Source organism: Phyllobates terribilis, unplaced genomic scaffold (assembly GCF_046119375.1).
Source record: "Phyllobates terribilis strain yellow unplaced genomic scaffold, ASM4611937v1 Scaffold_9__5_contigs__length_417890890, whole genome shotgun sequence".
NCBI classification, from domain to species: domain Eukaryota; kingdom Metazoa; phylum Chordata; class Amphibia; order Anura; family Dendrobatidae; genus Phyllobates; species Phyllobates terribilis.
In genome coordinates this window covers 231,132,729-231,156,180 of record NW_027362769.1, presented here as the reverse complement: position 1 = coordinate 231,156,180, position 23,452 = coordinate 231,132,729, and the positions used below count along the sequence as shown (strand labels likewise).

General features: G+C 41.4%; 1 protein-coding gene across 9 annotated transcripts in view; it reads left to right on the top strand.

Annotated features, from left to right (window-relative positions):
• The window catches only part of CLEC16A (C-type lectin domain containing 16A), a 293,814-nt gene that overhangs the window by 179,222 nt on the left and 91,140 nt on the right, over nucleotides 1-23,452 (top strand). For all 9 annotated transcript variants that reach the window (XM_073647735.1, XM_073647726.1, XM_073647727.1 and 6 more), the window contains exons 19-20: nucleotides 13,865-14,016; nucleotides 19,986-20,190. In XM_073647735.1, coding sequence (XP_073503836.1) covers nucleotides 13,865-14,016; nucleotides 19,986-20,190 — 357 coding nt within the window. The remainder of the gene's footprint in view (nucleotides 1-13,864; nucleotides 14,017-19,985; nucleotides 20,191-23,452) is intronic.

The window sequence follows — 23,452 nt, the reverse complement described above, 5'->3', positions numbered from 1 at the left end:
AAATGAGTATTAAAATGCAAAGAAATAAAAACACCCCAAATGATCAATTGTGAAGACTCCTTGTATCTAAAGAGATAGTGGATGGAATCCGTCAGCAGGTTTTGCTATGTAATCCGAGAGCACCATAATGTAGGGGCAGGGAGTCTGATTCCAGTGATGGGCTGTGTTGTTGTTTCAATAAAATCAGCATTTTATAAGCTGCAGATTATCACTAGAGGACTTGCTGTCTCGTGCCTCCTAGTCCTCCTGTTCTGAGTAACTCCGCCCCCATCACTGATTGGCTGCTTTCTGCCTATGCACAGTAAGCAGCCAATCAGTGGTGTGGGTGGGGTTATACAGGGCTCAGTATTTAGACAACCGCTAGATCTGCAGCAGAGAAAACTGATTTTATCAAAAGTAATACATCTCTGGAAATGGGGTCTCTGCCCCTACATCTTGCTGCTCTCAGATTGTATTGTAGAAACCTAGTGACAGATCTGTATTGATATACAATTTCTTAAAAGGGTTCTATCCTCTGGGATCTGCACCTATCTTCAGAATTGGAGTCCCCCATCTCTTCCTCTGAATGATGTGGTGTCTGCTGTGACTGAAGAAGTGGTTGTGCATGTGCAACTGTTGTCATTCACTTCTTTGGGACTTCTGAAAACAGCCAAGTGCACTAGCCAGGGGTGTAACTACAATAGGTGCAAAGGTTGCAATCGTACCCGGGCCCTGGAGCCTAATGGGTCCAAAAAGTCCAATAATATTAAAGATTTTCAATAATTGGGGGCCCCGTTGGAGCATTTGCACTGAGGCCCATGAGCTTCAAGTTACGCCACTGGCACTAGAATATCCTTTGGATATGACATAAAAAGAAAATCAGCTATCCGCTGTTGCATCACTATCTCTGGAAGTGACATCCGCACAAGAACTGTGCACCGGGAGTTACAGGAGATTCATTTTCATGGTCGAGCAGCTGCACATAAATCTAAGACCATCATACGCAATGTAACGCATTGGCTGGAGTACGGTAAAGCAGGTGGAAAGGTGTTAAAAGAACTCCAGGCATCTGCAAAACCCAGATTTATTAAAAAGATTGCCAGAAAAATGCTACATACTAGACTGTATGATGTCTGCTAGAAAATATGTTGAGGACAGGATAAGTATACAGGGCTAGTTCTCAGGCTTTGCCCCTAAATTACAGTGAAGGGTGATTGTAAAAGTACAGCAGAGAGGACATTTTAGACAATAGTTCCAACTTAGTGACAACAGTTTGGGCAGTTTCCTGTTCAGTACAAGTGTGCCCAAAGTGAAGCCTATAAGGATTATTCCCATCATGTATATTTATGGAGCATCCACAGACTATGGCCTGAATGTATGATGGATGTGGGTGCCACCTCTGGGACCAGCATCTGTCTCAAGATCGGTGCCTTAACGCGATCAGTTTAAGTGCAGGGTTGACTGCACGTCTTTTTTATATATTTCCATGGGAATTTCGAACATTGCCTGAGAAACCAGTGTCTTTATATTATATTTGATATTATATGTGTTGATATATTTTTTTCTTTTGGTTTTCTAAAACGAAAGACAGCTTCCATGAAAAGTCTTTACAGTTTGCATATTCCAATAATACATAATCATACGTGTTACACGAAATGACATGCCTGGCTGTGCATCTGGCCGTTAGACAGTGGGCGTCCTGTAGGCTCTTCTCTACGCCTTCTAGGTAACTGCCATCAGTCTTGTGATAACCGTCTGTGCTATTTTAGGTGAAGCTCAAAGTTTTCAACTTTTTTTATAATAAAATGACAACATCTGAGAAAGACAAGTAAAGAGATTGTCTTGCAAGTAAAAATATATTTCATGCTCATGTGACAGCCCTCCATACAGATAATCAGGAGTGCAACTAGAATTTATGATGGATAGTGCAGACACTATAATCCCACCTCATATCTGCAATATTTTTATGTTCTTTGGCAGTGTTGTGTTTATATATTAAAATTATAATAATCTGACATAATTAGCAAGTACTAATCCTAATCTGGTTTTCTGTACTGCCGTTTATACTCTGAGATGAGAGCATAGTTGATCTACAGAACATTTTTTATGTATTTTTAATCGATTTGTATGGTATGAATCTGCATGCTAATCTACCAGACTGCTTATACTAGAGACTCATACTATCAATAGGCTTGGCACTGAGTCAACCAGGAGCCACTCTTAGGCTGGGCTATGTGGCTACTTTGGCCACTACTCAGATCTTAGGCTAAACATCACTATATGCCGCTGTTATATTTCAGCATAATGCCGGTGTGTGGGGGTCGCTTTGTGAACAACAGGTTACTGCAACAAGTAAGTTGCAAAAAGTCAGGTCCCGTTGGATTGTTTGTGGCTTACTGGTCGCAGGCGCTATCTCATGCGGATTGTCGTTCATTCTGGTCCATCTGTAGCCGCTACATAGAGCGATCTTTGGCCCTACGACCTGTGTGGTGGCCATAGTTGCTTTGTATGGAGGGGTTCCTGGGCAGGAACCTACTTTATTGACTTCATATGCCCGAATACAATCAATTTTAATGCACCATTCCATTTTGTTTCATTTCAGCACCGGAGTAGTATCACTCTCTGTTCCCTGCCCCTACTAATATAATCACCAGCTGCCATCTACTGCTGTTCCCAGTGCTGCACCAGTACCACTCCTCCATCTTGTGACTGCATCCTCTGACGGAAGTCAATGGGAACGGTCACAAGCTCTCAGTGTAAGTCTATGAAAGCCTCGTTCTGCCTCTCAGACTTGCATTGAGTGGTGACTTCCGGATCGCCCAGCAAACAGTGGAGCGATCTGGCAGGTCACAACCTGCAGAACGGCGCAGGAAACAGAAGAAGACGGCAGCAGGTAAGTAAAATACTAGGGTCAGGGAACTTGCGTTAGTAACATCACATTGGTGGTGAAATAAAATCGTAAAAAAGTGCTTTAAGGCTATGTTTACACGTTGCTTTTTTTCTGCAGCCAAAACCAGATCTCTTGGCAGTAAAAAAGCTGCAGACAAAAAGCAGGTTTTGATATCTTTCTTTGCAGCTTTTCTTGCTGTGTTTTTTAGGATCCCAAAGTTCAGCTTGGCTTCCACCATACAAGCATAACCAATGCAAGACGTATGTGAAACAATAAAACATGAAAAAGAGGGCAATTTGATCACATTATTTAGTAGAAAAAGATTTTTATGTCTGAAAAAATAGTGACTATTTCAAAACAAGAAAGTTAAGGAGTTCATGAAAAAATACACAATTGTAAATGTAAAAACAGCAGGGGGAGTTGAACTGGTTGGGTATAGTTTACCTAAGACATTAGCAGAGCATTTTGTAGGTCAAGCACTGTTTACTTTTAGGCTACGTGCCCACGATGCAGAAATGCTCCAGATTTTTCCTGAGCGGATTGTACATGCGGATTGTACATGCGTTTTCCTGCCAGGGACCAGCGGATGTGAAGCTTTCTTCACATGCATTTCTGCATGCGGGTTGTCAAGCGCTTTCCAAGCGATTTTAGCATCACTTGGAAAGTGCTTGTCAACTTGGTCACACTATATAAATCCATGCAACCGGTATGGATTTATATAGTGTGACCTTAAAGAATGGTAAAAAATAAATATCATACTTACCTTCTGATGGCCCACGGTGTCTATCCGATGCGTCTTGGCTTGCTCGCAGCTCGCGGTACACTAAAGGACCTGCCGACGTCAGCGGTCGCGTGACCTGTCACATGACTAAATGACGTCGGTGCAGGTCCTTTTCAGACCATCGCGAGTTGCCGGCAAGCCAGGACTCATCGGATAAAGACACCGAGGGGCATCAGAAGGTAAGTATAATATTTATTTTTTATTTTATTCTTTTTTTTACAGGTTCTATGGTACCTGGGTCCGGAGGAGAGTCTCCTCTCCTCCACACCCGGGTACCATCCGCACATTGAAACGCATGGATTCCGCATCTGCAGATGTATTGATGTGGATGTCATGCGTTCCAATGCAAGTCAATGGCGGCGAAAACACAGCGTTTACGCAAAATAATTGGTAATGCTGCGGATTTTTTCGCAATGATAATCTGCAGCGGAAATTTCCGCAGCATGTGCACAGCACATGCGGATTATCATTGGGGAACATGGCAGACCTTCTACCAAGCGTTTTTTAAGCATTTCTGCAACGGAATTGCTGCTGCGGAAACGCTTAAAAAACTCATAGTACACTTTGGTTTGCCCTTGAGTTGATCAGATATTGTTGAATTTTACACATTGATCAGGCAGTGTTTACTTTAACTCCTATCACTAATTCAATTACACTGTACTCATCCTAACTGCCATGCTCACGTGGGAACACATTTTGGTGTACTTAAGAAAGTCACAAAAATTAAATGGGTTTTACATACTGTTGTTCCAATGTCTTTTTCACTAAAAACGCAGCAAAGACTGATGGCAATGTTTTTTGCTGTGTTTTTGCACTTTCTATGGGTGAAAAAACGCTGCTAAAACGCTGAAAGAACTGACATGCTGCAGATTTTAAAAAATCAGCAGTTTTCCAATTCAGTCAGGAAAAAAAAAAAAATGTCCTATATTTTTTTTTTGGGGGGGTGGGGGGGTGGACCCCATACGCCTGCTCACGATCCAGCATTGTAAGTGATCCCTGTTACATTGTTTCCTTTCTGAAATATTTTATGATGGGAAGTCCATACTGGTTCCCAGAAGTGCACTCAGCCGTTTACATATAATTGCACGTGAGTGCGAGTATTTTTCAGTACATGTGGTTATGAAATGTCCATACAAAAGTTGTGAAAATGAAATCCAAGTAAGAAATGACTTCATAGTTCTATATATCAGCAGGATGCGGAGTTCTGGCCTTTGACCATGGGGTATAATCCAGCCCTGCACATTGTATGTTTTCTGTTATAAATCTTTCAGTCCTGATCCGTCTCCACATCAGACCATTACGTTATGTGCTATTACATTTAATCTGCTCTCTTTACCTGGAAATCCCATTTACCAGCATACGGCATCTCAGCTAATTCCCCCTTTGTTCTTGATTGTCATTTTTTGCTGACTCCTGTCATTACTAGCTTTGTTGATGAGAGAAATGAATGGTGACATTTTTTTTTTTTTTGAGTTTGTTCTATTTTTTTTTATTTTTTCAAAATTGTAGCTTGCTCTAAATATATCAGTATTTTTCAAGTAGAAGTAGACCTCTTAATTGCATGTTAGCATTTTCATACTTTTTTATGCTTTTGACATTACAAGTCGTGCATATCAATATCCTCAATATCTGGTGACATTGTGACATCATCAATAGCTAGTAACCTTTTGAATAGGAGCTAATCTGCAGTACTCTGCAGCGGACACTACATTTTGAATGGATTTGTGCGTTGCAGCTTCATTGTGTGTATTTACAATTGGGCACCAATGGAGTTAATAACAGCTGATCATTGGGTTTTTGGACCCAAAGGGGTTGTTCAGATAGATAGTAAACATCAGGTAGATGGGGGGGGGGTCTGCCTGATGTTTACTACCTATCTGGACAACCCCTGTAATTAATAAATGCATAAATAAAATGTTCAAAAACAAATGGAAAGGCCAAAAAACACTGCCAAAAATATAAAAAAAGAAATGTATAAAGGTAGCCCTATGAAATAGCACACGGCCTATTTAAAGGGCTCTCTTGCAGATTTTTCTTGACAGATTTTTTTTAATTTATTGGTAAACTGCATCACGCTCCCATACCACCCACCCAGGAGAGTGAGGGTGAGAGGACCCCCTAAAAAAATGACAATGTTCCCCAGAATTTTAATTATATCGTATATCCATTTTTCCTTTATTGCTTTCTTGCAATTAATCACCATTTTCTCCGATTTTGCAATTTCAGGACCACTTGTGAAAATGCTGGTATGAATGCATGCATTGCGCAAAATACATTTTTAACTTCTTTTCTTTAACATCTTATATGAGGAATTACAACAAAATTACTTTTTTTTTTTTTTTTTAAGTGGCTATGAATATAAAGAATACAGAACCCGACATGAAAAGGGGAAATAATGGTTTTCTCGCCACAATGAAATGAGCTCACCGCAGCAAGTTTGGCTTTGTAAGCTGTAAACAGATGCTATTTATGGATGGCCCCTCATGTGTACTAGGAGCTAAAATCAGCATGTTCCTGTATTCAGAAATGAGTCAGGTGTTCCACAGAATGCCAGACCCGAAATGTGGAGAGTCCGTTTACAGGAAACCCTACTAGAGCCTACGTACTGATGAAAAAGTGCCTCTGCTCACCGTGAACTTCATCATCTGTAGGTGTGTCAAGTGGGTAGACCATGTAATCACATCTAGTTAGCTTCTTTTCTTCATTTTTTTTTTGCACAGTATACTGCATTTAGTGCAGAACACCCCTGAATAGGGCCCTCCTGGCTCCCCCCTACAGACAATAGGGAAAGAATGAGGAATTTCAATGTCTGATCCTTTTGTTCTGTTTAGCGCTGATCGGGAATGTTGAATGTCCTTATTCAATCCTTTTGTTCTAAGGGTATGTTCACACAGTGCTTTTTTTCCCCCATGAAAAATATAGGCCCCAATTCTTCATTAGCAGATTTATTTTTTTTTTTAAGTCGTTTTCCTTTTTTTTTTCTTGTAGTATTAATGCCATTTTTGTTGCCAAATTTATCAAAACAGTGCACGTGATTCACGACTTAGGAAGAAAGTCCATTTTTTACTTTGTGACAATCTTGAAACTGTTTTTCTGGAGGGACTTTTCGTACCAAAAGTCGCAAAAAAATGCGGCAAAATTTTGCCATACTCAAAAATATACCAGAGGGAACTAGAGTCGGGTTACACCACATTTTGCGAGTTTTTAAAATTTCACAATTGATTAATTAGGCGAAAACATCTGGAATTGCTAGACTCTGCCCTTAAAGCGGAAAACAACAACAAAAAAAAAAACCACAGGCGAGCACATATAAAAGAGACTTAAAAAGACGCAAATAGAATGATGAATTTGGTGCAAACAAAAAAACAAAATAAAACACAAAACTAGACAAAAAACAGGTGCAAAAGCAATGATGAATTTGGGCCATAGAGTTTAGCGGAAAAAATGCGCCGTTATTGATACTTTTTTTTTTTTTAAATGCGTTTTGCATGCATTCATTTGAACAAGTAAAAAACCCCAGCAAAAACGCTGAAAGACTTAACACAATAAATTGCACTGCAGCTTAAAAAAAAACGCACCACGTGAACGAGATTTTGGAAATCTCATTTATTTTGCTGTTACTGTAAAACGCTGTTATTGTCCACATGGGTAAAATACAGCAAAAAACGCGACATGCGATCAAACTCTAAGAGGGGATAATGCAGTTTTTTATCTCTTGTTGGTCTGTCATGCTTTTTTAAATAAAGCTGCTTTGTTTATGATACTTCCTGTTTTTTTGATTTGACAAAACTTTATTGAAATATTCAGGTGCGGATTACATGCGTTTTTCATGTTTCCGCTGCGGAAACGCACTAAAAACGTATGTGCATTTTTTTGCTGCGGATTTTCCATATCTAATGCAAGTCTATGAGCAAATTCCGCACAAAAACCTCAGCGTACCCGCGAAAGAAATGAACATGTTGTGGATATGAAACACACACCACAGGTCAGCTTACACAGCGTCAAAAGAAGCACAGTGGGCATGAGTTTTCTATAAATCCCATGCATTTTGCTGGAACTGTAAGACGCTGCATTTTTGTCTCAAGGAAAATACTCTCCAAAAGCTCATTGTTGGAACGTTGCATAAATGGGCCCCTGCTGTGTACTGTGTAATGGCTATGTCTGACCGCACAGGAACATGGTCTGATCATACCACAACTCCTGGGCAGGGGAGGAAGAAAAAGAGTATACAGATATTACAGCATGGGATCACAGCTGCTGCTTTCTGTGAGGTAAAACATTTCCCTGCCTGTTTATAAGCAATGTTTTACCTCACAGAAAGAATCAGCTGTGATCCCCTGCTGTAATGTCTGTATTCTCTTTTGCTTCCTCTCCTGCCCAGGAGCTGTGGTATGATCAGACCATGTTCCTGTATGGTCAGACACAGCCATTACACAGTACACAGCAGGGGCACATTTATAAGATTATCTCAGCACAGGAAATAATCAGCTGAGATCCCGTGCTGTCCTGTCTGTATACTCTTTTGCTTCCTCTCCTGCCCAGGAGATATGGTATGATCAGACCATGTTCCTGTACGGTCAGACACAGCCATTACACAATACACAGCAGGGGCACATTTATAAGATTATCTCAGCACAGGAACATTTTTTAAACACATCCAACTGTGGAGCTAATTTTTATTCCAAGGTCTATTGATTAAAATGTACTTTGTGGAGAAACCTTTTTAAAGAATACCTATCATCACTACGGATGCAGCGCAGAAGAAAAATGTAGGATATTGCATATGCTCATCTGATTCTGCCCTAATGAGGGGTCCTTTATATAGGGCAGATAACCCACCTACCAACATACCTATAAGAGAAATAACTAACCAGAACTCGAGCAGCCTTTTTTAAGATTTTTTTTAAAAAGATAATATTAGTCTGTAGTGTATTTTTTCTTCATAACTCTGCATAGTCGTTGTGCTGCTTTTTGGGCCTGAGGTAAAGAAATCAGCATTATGTAAAAAGTGCTTACAGTAGGTCTAGCTGTGCCCTAGTTCTATGGTAAATGTGCGGATTCCACTGAAAGCTATGTGCACATCTTGGTTTTTAGTTTGATCACTATTTTGTGCTTTGCATGTTTTTTTGCAGAATAGAACATGTCACTTCTTTCAGCTTTTTGTTCAGCGTTTTTCACCCATTGGAAGTAATGGGTAGTGAAAAAACGCCTAGTGTGAACATAGCTATCAGGTTTTGCTGCAATTTTTGTGAAAATAAGCAAGTACAGCAGTATGTGAAACACATTCATTTTTGTGATTTTACCATCTTGTTTTTGTCACCTGAGATGGCAGTTTGTATTGGAAGAGTTTAATTAAATTAGTGATGTGTACAGTGTAAACATTGGCTGAGGTAGGTGGGAGAGTGAACAATACCTGTGGCCCAGGCAGGTGTGAAATTGAACAATCTCTGAGCAACTCAATGGCAGACCATAGTGTGAACGTAAATAGTGTCATACAAACTCCATGCACTGCCAGTGTCTTAGGTAAACTATTCCTGAACTATTCACCTCCCTCCACTGTTACATTTGAAATTCTGGTTAATATGGTATCACATATGTCTTGCATTGTTGACCTCTGTTCATGCTTCTATGGTGGAAGCAAAGCTGGACTTTGGGATAATGAGAAACGCACCAAAAGCACACCAAAAAACGCACCAAAACCTGCCAAGAGATCAGGGTTTGCTGCAGAAAAAAAAACCGCTGAAAAATTGTAATGTGTGAGCATATGTTTCATGGTGGTTAGACAGCCACAAAACATGCAGGAATTGATTCCCCGTGTTTATCAGGCAATCCTCGCATGTTTTGTTGCTATCTAACCACCGTGAAACATGTGGCTGTGTAAACTTGAACATGTCACTCGAGCACCCATGATACTTGGTGCATACCTGAGCACCCTAGGTAAACTCGAGTAACTATCACTTGCGCTCATCACTAATATAGATACATTAAGTTGTCATGCTCTGGTCAGGAGACTTGTGGCCAGTCAATGTATTGCGGACCGACATTACACCGGTTTTGCACAGATGTCTACATGAGCCCTTAGGGCCCATTCACACATCCAATTTTCGTGCACAGGTGCTATCCGTGGTTTTCATGGATAGCACTTGTACCTATGATGATGATATTCTATTAGACTGCGCACATCTGGCTTTTTCCTTAGTCCAAGAGATCTGCAGAAAATATCGGAGACTTGTCCCATTTTGATCCGAGGATCGGATCAAAATCAACAATGCAAGTCAACAGGTTTGTGAAAAAAATCGGACTGCACTCAGATGACATACGAGTGTGGTCCGATTTTCACTGACTGTCAGAATGGAGGAGATGGAGAAACTTTTTTTTATTTTTCCACCTACAAGAAAAACAGATGACACTCGGACCTCACTCTGATCAAATTGTGATCAAAATATTCAGTCTGCTTGTCTCGTACGTGGAAGAATCAGACGTGTGAATGGGCTCTTAGTCTATGTGTAGAGTTGTGTTTTTTGTATGATATGTAATGCTGACTTACTCCATGTCAAGATGTCAGGCTAATTTACTGATGTGCAGAACATAGATCGGAGATGATGCCATTTTTATTGCACAGAGCAGCCTCCATTGTGCTTATCCTGTTGTCATTAACAATTTCATCACATGGAAGTCAAGAGTTACTTCTTCTAAGAGGGGCCCATTGTTACATTTGTCAGGCCGGGCTATTGATCTGGGAGTCAATGCTTCTTGCGCACAGTGAGGGCTTTTCCGAGAAGAATACTCCAGGCAATCTATAAGAAGAGCCATGTGGGACGCAGCTGAACAGTTGTAATTGCTTAGTTCAATGACTGGTGTCTTCAGCCGGGCCTCATAAAGGTGTACTTATATTTTCTATCCTCTCAAACATTGAGCATTGCAGGAACTTCATGATGGGTGACGTCCTAGTAATGAGGCTATAGCACAAAATGTATTATTATATGTGGTTATCATAAATCGAGTGAAAGAAAGCGGTCAACAGAATGAAGCTGCCTGGATCCAGTCTTCAAAGCATACGCATCGCCTAGAAATTGCTCGTTTCCCTGATAAGGAGTCTGATAACCACAGGTCTGTCTTCATGAATCGCCAATGATCAGGGGTCGATCAACTGCAAAAGCTGAGACCAGCCATACATTTTGCAATACAGTGCCAGATCATATAATAAGCCTGGTACACTAGCGCGAGACCTCAAGATTAAAGACCCATTTAGGTTAAAGGGATATTCCCATCTTCAAGATCTTATCCCAATATGTAGTAGGTGTAATAATAATAATATTAGCAAATGCCTCCGATTAGAAATGTAGTATAGTTCTTCTGATTTGCTATGTCTCCTCATAGGCATTGCAGGACTTTAGGTATCTATGGTCACGACCATTCATATAGTGACAGCTAGTTGCTAGTGGTCGTAACCATGGATACCTAAGGCCCTGCAATGCCTGTGAGGAAAGAGACATAGGGAATCAGAAAAATTATACTATATTTCTAATTGAAGGTATTTGTGCTGATATTATTATTATTACACCTACTGCATATTGGGATAGGATCTTGGAGATGGGAATACCACTTTAAGTTCCCACTATGAGTTTTTGGTTAGTTTTTTGGCACTGCGTATTTCTGCTGGCAAAAAACAGTGTTTTTAGGGAGCTTTCACATTGCGTCTAGGGTCATGTTTGCTGGTCCCATTGGGGCTTACGTCCGGACCCCCAGCAAAACGGGATCCGGACGTATGCACTGATGAAACCATAGACTGTAATGGTGCCGACAGAGCGAACGTGAGCTCTGATGTGCATTGTTTTCGGGAGTGTACGCCTACAGGAGGTGGACACTCAGACGCAGTCTACTACCTCTGAGAGTCCCCCACCTGTAGGCGTTCACTGTAGAAGCCTGGGACTCAGGACCTCCACTTGGCAGAGATATTGTATAGAAGTGTGCGTCTCCACATAAAAGGTGTTCTCCAGAATCAGCCGAGGCATTGTGTGGCTGGAGGTTAGCCGCCTTTAGGGTTAGCACTTTGTTTCTGTAGTGAAAACATGCAATTCCTTGGAATAGAAGGAAACCTGTGGTTTCTGCAGAGCTGTTCTCAGCTTTCTTGTCGTTCTCTGAAATGTATGCTCGCACCACATGCCTCTCACGTTTTCCTATGCAGTCTTATTCACTAGAAGTAATTATCTGGAGTTCTCAAAGAAAAGCAATTTTAGCGCATTACTAGGTTATTTCCACTGAAATCCTTTACCCCTCCTCACCCCCCCATCTCGAGCTCATGTCTATACTACCATGAGCAGCAGAGTTTACTTAAAGTGAACCTCAACACGAATTCACGTCGCTCCAACCACAGGCGGCATAAATCAGAAAATAGTTCAGTTGTTTTCAGCCAGGTATGTTTTATCTGACGTCTCCTCAACCTACTCCCTTTTGAGTGATAAGTCTTTCCCTATACACACGTGTAAGGAAAGACCTGTCACTCAAAGGGAGCAGGGCATGGAGAAGATGCTGGGGACCAGCCTCTTGGACTAGTCACCCGAGACAAATTGTCCCTGGTCAACTCATAAATGTACATTTTCTCTGAAACACTATAGGTTTTCCATGAAAGTAACTAATTAAAAACATAACCCAAAGGAGTTTTCTGGTTTTCAAAAAAGCAAAAAAATGCAATACCCTTAAAGTAAATGTAAAAAAGAGTCCATGGCCTTGTTAAGCTTGTTAGAGGAATGAGCAGCTACAAAGATCTTCTCTCTCAGGAGCAACTGAGTGTATGTCTATAATATATAATATACCATATACTGTGTATGTTTGTATATATAATATAGTATTACTTAAAGGGGTTGTCCACTACTCAGACAGCCTGTCTCAATCAGTATGTTTGCTCCTGTAAAACAACACTTATACTCCCTGCCGATACTGTTCCAGTGGTGTAAGCACTGGCTCCCCTGGGGTCCCATGAGATTATGTCACACGATCCCTGCTGACAATCAGCGCTGTCTTCACTGTCCCCGCCTTCAGACGAATCTGACATCAAGAGGAAGTCAGAGCTGTGGTTGGCCACTTATTTCCTTCGGATGTCATATACATCCAAAGACGGAGAGAGTGAAGCCTGCGCTGATTGGTAGCAGGGATCATAAATAAATGTCATGGGAGCCCTGGGAGAGCCAGTACAGACACCACTGGAGATGAGTAAGTGGTGTTCTTCTACTGGTGCAAACATGCGGATTGAGATGGGGTTGTCTTATTAGTGGACAACCCCTTTATGTAGCATGTATGTATATATACATATATGTGTGTGTATAAAATATGTAAATATGTAATACATAAAAATATTGGACACACTAAATATAAAGGTCTGCATCGCTGGACTCATTTGGCAGATTTAAGAAAAAGAAAACTTAGGGGAGCTGAAGAATAACATAAGACATAACCTTGCTACCTTTGAAGTGCTGACTGGTCCTCTTCTTGAGAACGAGCATGTGTATATAATATAGTATGTGAATATTTATGTATGTAGTATAGTGTGTTTGTATTATGCCTCAAGCATTCTTAAGAATTGTGGTTCATTTCTTCCAGAGGAAGAGAGGTTTCCGAGCACTTAGGCCGCTTCTGCAGAACAAACTGCAAGCTTCAATTGGTGGTTTACACTGAACCTTTTAATTAACATTATTGATCTCTGCAAGCCACCAAAGCAATTACAGTAAATGGGCAGTGAAGTGTTTCCACGCTTAGGATACAGCAGGCAGCGCTCCAGCAGTATTTACAGAATACACAGGATTGCATGCTGCTCTCGGCTCCGAGGTGCTAGAAATTACACCGGAATTCACCCGAATAATTGATGACTGACATAGCTGTCTGCTACTAATCAGTATAGATATAGCAGTGCTGCGGACTGATGAAATACATATGTCACTACCTGCTCTCTGTATTAGATCATTTCCCTTAAATGCTGTTGGACCACTGATCAGAGACCCTGGGGGTATCAGCGATGCTCTGTGTGATCTATGGGAGCCTCAGATAAACCTCTTGCCTATTTTACTGCTGTCTTCAGTGGAAATATTAGTCACCTGCAAGTTTTCAATTATTCCAAAATTATACTTTAAGAATGTCAATATAATAAATTGCCATAAAATAAACACATCATAAATTCAGATATGTTGGTTAACAATTCTTTTTTTTTTTTTCTTTAGATAACAGTGATTTAATAGCGTGCACTGTAATAACGAAGGATGGAGACCAAGTTCAGAGATTCCTGGCTGTGGACATCTATCAGATGAGCCTGGTGGAACCGGACAGTAAAAGACTTGGTTGGGGAGTGGTGAAATTTGCTGGATTATTACAGGTCAATAATAGAATTACGACACTTTGACTTTATGCTTACATTTATTGCTTGCCTGCTACTCCCACTGTACTGGAAATATGGGACACGGGTGGATTGATGTCTACAAATGCATTAAAGGGTTGTCTCATCCCAGATAAATACACTGCTCAAAAAAATAAAGGGAACACTCCGATAACACATCCTAGATCTGAATGAATGAAATATTCTCATTGAATACTTTGTTCTGTACAAAGTTGAATGTGCGGACAACAAAATCACACAAAAATCATCAATGGAAATCAAATTTATTAACCAATGGAGGCCTGGATTTGGAGTCACCCCCAAAATTAAAGTGGAAAAACACACTACAGGCTGATCCAACTTTGATTTAGGCTATGTGCCCACGATGCAGAAATGCTCAGGATTTTTTCCTGAGCGTTTCTGCATCTCCCTGGCAGAAAAAACGCATGCGGATTGTACATGCGGATTGTACATGCGTTTTTCCTGCCAGGGACATGTGGAAGTGAAGCTTTCTTCACATGCATTTCCGCATGCGGGTTGACAAGAGCTTTCCAAGCGATTTTAGCATCACTTGTTAAGTGCTTGTCAGCTTGGTCACACTATATAAATCCATGCAAACGGCATGGATTTATATAGTGTGACCGAAAGAATGGTAAAAAATAAAAAAATAAATATATATTTACCCTCTGATGGCCCCCGGTGTCTTGCTTCCCTCCGTTCTCCCTTCCCGGCAGCGGTACACTGAAGGACCTGCCGACGTCAGCGTCGCGTGACCCATCCTTCAGTCCATCGCTAGTTGCCGGCATGAAAGGAGAAGTGCAGCGGGGGCTGCCAGAAGGTAAATATAATCTTTATTTTTTATTTTATTGTTTTTTTTCACAGGTTCTATGGTACCCGGGTCCGGAGGAGAGTCTCCTGACCTCTAGAACTGGGTACCATCCGTACATTGAACGCATGCATTCCGCATGTCCTTATCTAGTGAAGCGGAATGCAAGTCAATGGCGACGAAAACGCAGCACTTCCGCAAAATAATTGGTAGTGCTGCGTTTTTTTCTGCAATGATAATCCACAGTGGAAATTTCCGCAGCATGTGCACAGCACATACGGATTATCATTGGGGAACATGGCAGGCCTTCTACCATGAGTTTTTTAAGCGTTTCTATAGCGTTTTTGCCGCTGCGGAAATGCTTAAAAAACGCATCGTCGCCTGAAACACAAGCACAGAACCCTTTAAAAATGTCTCCCGCCACATCTCTAGATGAACCCTTAACAGAGTCCGAATTGCAGTTAGCTACCCAGTCGTTAGCGAGTGGAAAAAGTCCAGGCCCAGATGGATATACAGTCAAATTCTATAAAACATTCCTTCCGCTCCTTTCACCTCTCCTGCTGGGAGGATTTAATCACGCATCCTGCACAAACGCCTTCCCTCCCCAAACTACAGAGGCACATATCACTGTTCTCCCAAAAAAGGGTGGGGACCCACACTTATGTTCTAGCTATAGACCAATCTCTCTGCTGAACGTGGATCTGAAGATCTACGCGAAAATATTGGCGAATAGGTGGGATTCCTCCCTGGGCGGGAAGCTCGGGACAACACTTTAAAGACAATTGACATTATTCATCATGCCCAATCAAGAGGTATCCCTCTACTGATACTCTCTTTGGATGCTGAGAAAGCATTCGATAGAGTCTCCTGGCACGCCATATATTACTCTCTTAAAAAAGCTTGGGGTAGGGGACCCTTTTATAGCCAAAATCATGGCCCTGTATCGCAATCCGTCAGCTAGGCTGAAGATAAATGGAACATTATCATCACCTTTCATAATAACTAATGGGACAAGACAGGGATGTCCTCTGTCCCCTCTCTTATACATCCTAGTGATGGAGCACCTGCTCTCATCAATCCGCGATAATCCCAATATTAGGGGGATTGGGGTGGGAGGCACCGAGTACAAGTGCTCTCTATTTGCTGATGATGTCCTAGTATATATCACTCAATCACATATATCCATCCATGCTGTTATGGCTGAAATAGATCACTTTGTTACATGGTCAAATTTTAAAATCAATGCAGCGAAGTCTGAGGCCCTCGGTATTTCCCTCCCCAAATCCATACAGGATTCCATCCAGTCCAACTTTCCCTTTGCCTGGCCCTCACAGGGTATCAAATACTTAGGAATTCCTATTCATAGAGACCTCTCCCGTCTATTTTATCTTAATTTTGGGCCCTTTATTGAACAACTCCATAGAGATCTTACTTCTTGGACGGTGAAGGATTTTTCCTGGTTCGGCAGAATAAATATACTAAAAATGAACGTCCTACCTAAACTCTTATACCTCTTCCAAACCATTCCCGTGGTAATTCCCTCAAATTTTTGGAAAAGACTGCGCAGTAGCTTTTGCAGATTTATCTGGGCAAGTGGGTGTCCACGCATTCGGGGGGACTTTCTGATCAGACACAAACAAAAGGGGGGCCTTAGCCTTCCGGATTGTAGAAGGTATTACATGGCAGCAGTACACGCTAGAATCCTGGACTTCTTCCATCATTCGGAGGGGAAGTTATGGGTCAAAATAGCTCAATCCATTTGTCCTAAAGCTCTTACCACTCTCCCATGGTGCGCCCATTTAACTGTCCCCTCTCTTGGCCTTATGTCATATAGTACTTATGCCACTGCTCTGGCTTTGAGATCCCATAATAAAAGCTTATCCTTAATCGACCCCCAGGGCCCCTTGCTTCCGATTTCAGATAATCCGGATTTCCCACCAGGACTATCTGCAAATAGATTTCTCGGTTCAAACAAATCCCATCCGATATTCTTTTCTCATGTCATCTCCAACACTTCGCTGCTCCCCCTCAATGACTTGTTACAGGGAAGAGCCACTTCCCCGAAGGCTAATTTTGAATATAGTCAATTACAACACTTCTATTCAACTGTGAAGAAGTGCACACATCTTCATAGAGATCTCACAAACTTTGAAAAATTGTGCCTATCATTGTCACCCCCTACACACTCCATCTCCCTACTGTATAATCTCCTCATTGCCCAGGTAGCTGACAATAGGCCAGGATTCTGCGGTGCATGGGAAAGGGAACTGGGGAAGTCCTTCTCTGACTCACAATGGGATAAATGTTTCTTCCTAACACATAAAACCTCAATAGGGTCCAAAGCTCAGGAAACCTCCTTCAAAATTACCTCTAGATGGTACCGGGTACCAGCAGTCCTTCATAGATGGTACCCAGTGGTCTCAGACAGATGTTGGAGATGTGGGGAGGGGGAAGGGACAATGTCACACATATGGTGGGGGTGCCCTATAATAAATGCATTTTGGGCAAAGGTGGTTCCCATGATTGAGAAAATAACTGGTTTGACTATCCCTAATACGCCAGAAGCCCTCCTTTTATCAATGTTACCAATAAGTAAACGTAGTTATAAAAGGTCATCAATAGGCTACCTAATACAGGCGGCTAAGAATGTCATTCCATGACACTGGAAAAGCAGAGACCCACCCACTGTGGAGGAATGGTTTGCGGAGATCTCCCTCCTTAATAGGATGGAGCATCTGATTGCCATCTCACCGGCTGATGTTGATAGACACTGTGTGACTTGGAGGGATTGGATGGATTTCCAAAACTCTGACGCCTACCATCTAGCCCCCAACTAAAGTTATCCGGGATGTCGTCACGACAAAGATCATAATCACACTCTATTGATTAGTGGTCTGCCGTGGTCCGCTCCCTCTCTCTCTATCTTTCATATGGAAAAATACATGCTTGATCTGGATATTGATGGAAAACCCTCCCTGTACCCCCCCAATGTACTGTAGTTATGCATAGATTTATAGTTACGTTACCCCTTTTACTATGTATATTGTATTTTCTTGTACTTTTTCAACACAAAAAATAAAAAAAACCCTTGAATTTGAAAAAACGCATCGTGGGCACACAGCCTTAATGTCCTTAAAACAAGTCAGAATGAGGCTCAGTATTGTGTGTGGCCTCCACGTGCCTGTATGACCTCCCTACAATGCCTGGGCGTGCTCCTGATGAGGTTGCGGATGGTCTCCTGTGGGATCTCCTCCCAGACCTGGACTAAAGCATCCGCCAACTCCTGGACAGTCTGTGGTGCAACGTTGGTGGATGGAGCGAGACATGATGTCCCAGATGTGCTCAATCGGATTCAGGTCTGGGGAACAGGCGGGCCAATCCATAGCTTCAATTGTCAATCAGTGTTGCTTCCTAAGTGGACAGTTTGATTTCACAGAAGTTTGATTCACTTGGAGTTATATTCTGTTGTTTAAGTGTTCCCTTTATTTTTTTGAGCAGTGTATTTTCAATATGAGACCACGCATTATTTTTTCGATTCTCTTTTCTGGCACCCCTAGCGAACAACTAATTTATCTGATGAAAACTACAACCAGCTAGGCATTGGAAATGTGGTTTTACATTGCTTTATAATGCAAAGACAGAACATGAACCTTTTGTATTGAGTGGAATGTTGTTGTTTTTTTTTTAACATTTTTTAATAAAGTGTTAATTTCCTGAAATTAAGCATTTTTTGAAAAATCTCTTAGAGACCCTAAGGAGGATAAGAAAATAAGTTGATCACTCAATTCACTATTTAGTTGATTTCACAAGTTACAGGGGTACTCCTGTGAGATAAAAAAAATTGTGTACTATCCCTGCACTCATACACAGAACCCACATTTTTTTATCTCCCTGTAGTACCCCTTTAATATGCTGCCTATTGTCTAGGATCCAATAAAAGTTTACTAAGACATGTTAGACTGTCTAATTTTTAGACCAGAGATGGACAAAAAGCGCACATAGAGCATTAACCAAAAAGGATGCTGTTTAATTGCGTTTTTTTGTGCTCACCTTGTAATGCTGTGAAATCACAGCAATTGAATAGCCTTAGATTGCAACACCCTAGCTGCTGCTGCCCCGCTGGATGGATAAACCAACATCGATAAGTACCAAAGGGAGAAGTGCTGGTGTGCTGCTCTGCTGGTAAGGAATTCACAGGATACAGATGAATAGAAATAGATTGTAGTTTATTCCCAACTCGTTTGTAGATCGAATGGACCTCTTCCTCAGGGGAACCACAATAAAGATCCTCCTGGAAACGCATTGGGAATAAACTACGATCTATTTCTATTCATCTGTATCCTGTGAATTCCTTACCAGCAGCGTAGCACACCTGCATTTCTCGCTTTGGTACATAATTTTTAGACCTTTTTTACCGTAGCGGCTCATGCTGCTTGATAAATTCTGGAGAAAAGTAGACTCCTTTGTCTTATTTTACACCACTCATTTGTCAGCTTACTCTGCGCCAGAAATTTTGAATCTATTTGCAGCATTGTTACATTTCACGCCAGTTTTCACCAAGCCAAACCCTCTCATCCAGCTTGCCGAAAAATAGTAGGTAAATCTCCCCGAATTAGTCGTAGTGGGCAGAAAATCCCATGAAGTTTTATTTACTGATTTATAAAAGACTTGTATATGAAAATACTTGTTTTCTTCCTGAAATATCTCCAGTCTTGTCTGTGAGCGATGTCTTGTATTGTAACTCCTCCTTATTCCTGTATTTATTGCTGAGATGCAGTACCAGGCACAGCCTGTGGGCTAACCTGGTACTGTATCTGTTTGGCTTTTTTTGCAGCCCCATAGAGAATGAATTGAGTGGTGGACGGGTGTCCAACCTGCTGCTCCATTTTGTAATAGGAAAAAAGTGCTGAATTGGGGATAAAAATTCCCCACTCTGCCAATCAGTTCCCACAGGTCCTTTGGATAGGCAATAGCTTCTTTTCACCAGACAATCCCTTTTAATTCTGGCTCAGCCGAAAAAAATTTATGTTCTATACTAAATCATATGTGTGCAGGTAAATAACACACGTCGTATATTATACCCAATAAATAACTTTACGGATATGTATGTTTTTTTAAAGCATTGCCTCACCCTATTTTCTAGGATATGCAAGTAACGGGTGTAGAAGATGATAGCAGAGCTTTAAATATAACTATCCACAAACCAGCATCTACGCCACACTCCAAGCCGTTTCCCATTCTCCAAGCTACATTCATCTTCTCAGACCACATCCGCTGTATTATAGCCAAGCAAAGACTCGCAAAAGGGCGTATTCAAGCCCGACGGATGAAAATGCAGAGGATATCTGGTAGGTGCCAAATGCTTTCATCAGTTGTTCAGTTTTCTAACCATATATTTTATATTGTGCTTGCTGAAATTGTATCATATTTCTAAAGTGATTAAAGGTGTATGTCCATGTTTGGTAGGATGTGCTGTCACATAACCCCGATACAGATGTTGCAGAATCCTCGGTTGAAGCTTCTCTTCACAGTGCAGGCTCCATCTACCAGCTGTGCAAGAACATTTCTCTGGACCAATAGATTGATACTGTACTGTTAGGGCCGCCATTAGTTAGTGGGGTAAAAACTGGGCAATTGGCCAGAGTCTCCAACCTCATAAAGGCCCTCAAAGATTACAAACATAAACAGCACTAATAAAAGCCTACTTACATTATCAGTGCAGCAGGACCTTTGATGACATTACAGTCATGTAGCCATGATGTCACCAAAGGTCCTTTACCCTGCATGAGTCAAGATAGAAGAACTGAATAGCAGGAGACAGATTAGTAAGTTCTCTATAGTGCATTTGATGTGTGTGTTGTGTGTAAATACATACGTGTGTGCCTGCTTTGTGTATATACAGTTGGGTACAGAGATATTTGGACAATGAACGAATCTATGTGATTTGGGCTCTGCAGGCCACTATTTTTGTTTTAAAAATAAAAAACAACTAAGATGCAATTGAAGTGTAGACTTTCTGGTTTAATTAAAGGGGTTCAACAGAAAATATCCTGTGAAACATTTAGGAATTGTAACCATTTTTATAGGAAGCCTCCTCATTTCAGGGGCTCAAAAGTAATTGGACATATTAACTTTACCATAAATAAAATGTTCATTTTTAATACTTTGTAGAGAATCCTTTGCAGGCAATGACTGCCTGAAGTCTGGAAGCCATGGACGTCACCAAACTGGGTTTCCTCCTTCTCTGTGATGCTTCGCCGGCCTTTACTGCACATGACTTCAGTTGTTGCTTGTTTGTGGGTCTTTCTGCCTTACGTTTTGTCTTTAGCATGTGAAATGCTGCTCGATGGGGTTGAGATCTGGTGATTGACTTGATCATTGCAAACTATTACACTTTTGTGCCTTAAAAAAACTCCTGGGTTGCTTTTGTAATATGTTTTGGGTGATTGGACAGTGCTTCACATTACAGATGGACAATCAACCTTGCTGCATTTGGTTGAATCTAAGTGGAAAGTATCGCCCTGTACACTTCAAAATTCATCCAGTATTAGTTTGGTCACTCCTAACATTTCTGATGGATTTTTTATTTTATTTTCAACCTAGTGAAACACATGTTGTCGGTTCACAGCAACAGCTTCCAAATGCAAATGCTACACCTGGAATCAGCTCCAGACCTTTTACCTGCTTAATTAATGAGAGAATAGCCCATGCAGCCCATTAGTGATTTTGATATAAATGTCCAATTGCCTTTGGTCCGTTAAAAAGAGGCAGCTTCGTATTAAAGAGCTGTAATTCCTAAACCCTTAGGCTATGTGCCCACGATGCAGAAATGCTCAGGATTTTTTCCTGAGCGTTTCTGCATCTCCCTGGCAGAAAAAAACGCATGCGGATTGTACATGCGTTTTCCTGCCAGGGACATGCGGAAGTGAAGCGTTCTTCACTTGCATTTCCGCATGCGGGTTGACAAGCGCTTTCCATCGATTTTAGCATCACTTGGAAAGTGCTTGACAACTTGGTCACACTATATAAATCCATGCAACCAGCATGGATTTATATAGTGTGACCCGAGAGAATGTCAAAAAATAAATATATACTTACCCTCCGATGGCCCGCGCTGTCTTGCTTCGGTCGGTCCCGGCTGCTGGCAGCGGTACACTGAAGGACCTGCCGACATCCACGTCACGTGACCCGTCACATGACTCTGAAGTCAGCGCAGGTCCTTCATTCCATCGCAAAGTGCCGGGAAGCAAGGTGAGGTGCAGCGCAGGCCGCCAGAAGGTAAGTATACATTTATTTTTTATTTTATTCTTTTTTTACAGCTTTTTTAATGGTACCTGGGTGTGGATGAGACTCTCCTCTCCTCTACACCCTGGTACCATCCGCACATTAGAACGCGCCAATTACGCAAGTACAGATGCAGTCTTGCGGAATTGGCGCGTTCTAATGCAAGTCAATGGTGGCGAAAACGCAGCACTTCCGCAAAATAATTGGTAGTGCTGCGTTTTTTTCCGCATTGATAATCCGCAGCGGAAATTTCCGCAGCATGTGCACAGCACATGCGGATTATCATTGGGGGACATGGCAGGCCTTCTACCATGCGTTTTTTAAGCGTTTCTGCAGCATTTTTGCAGCTGCGGAAACGCTTAAAAAACGCATCATGGGCACACAGCCTTACTCTGAGTAGCATGAAATTAAAGCTGGGAGTCAGCACTTCATGCACATATAGATTATACAACTGTATCTTGAATATGTTTGGTAAACGGCTAAAACTTGTGTCACTGTCCAAATATTTCTGGACCTAACTGTGCATTGGTGTGTATATACATATGTGTTTGCGCAGTGTATATATACATGTGTGTGTACTATGTGTATATATATGTATGTATGTGCATATATGTCTGAATGTGCTATGTATATTTGTGTGTGCTGTATATATATGCACATATGTCTGTGTGTGCATTAACACGTGTGTGCATATACATATGTGTTTACATATGTGTATGTGCATATACATGTGTGTGTATATAAATGTGTGAGTTGCGTGAATGTACATTTGTGTGCGCTGTGTGTATATAGTTGTAGGTATGTGTGTGTGTATATACATGTGTGAGTGCTATCTAAATATGTGTGTGTATATATACACGTGTGTATGTGCTGTGTGTGTATATACAGTACAGACCAAAAGTTTGGACACACCTCATTTAAAGATTTTTCTGTATTTTCATGACTTTGAAAATTGTACATTCACACTGAATGCATCAACACTATTAATTAACACATGTGGAATTATATACTTAACAAAAAAGTGTGAAACAACTGAAAATATGTCTTATATTCTAGGTTCTTCAAAGTAGCCACCTTTTGCTTTGATGACTGCTTTGCACACTCTTGGCATTCTCTTGATGAGCTTCACGAGGTAGTCACTGGAAATGGTCTTCCAACAATCTTGAAGGAGTTCCCAGAGATGCTTAGCACTTGTTGGCCCTTTTGCCTTCACTCTGTGGTCCAGCTCACCCCAAACCATCTCGATTGGGTTCAGGTCTGGTGACTGTGGAGGCCAGGTCATTTGGCATAGCACCCCATCACTCTCCTTCTTGGTCAAATAGCCCT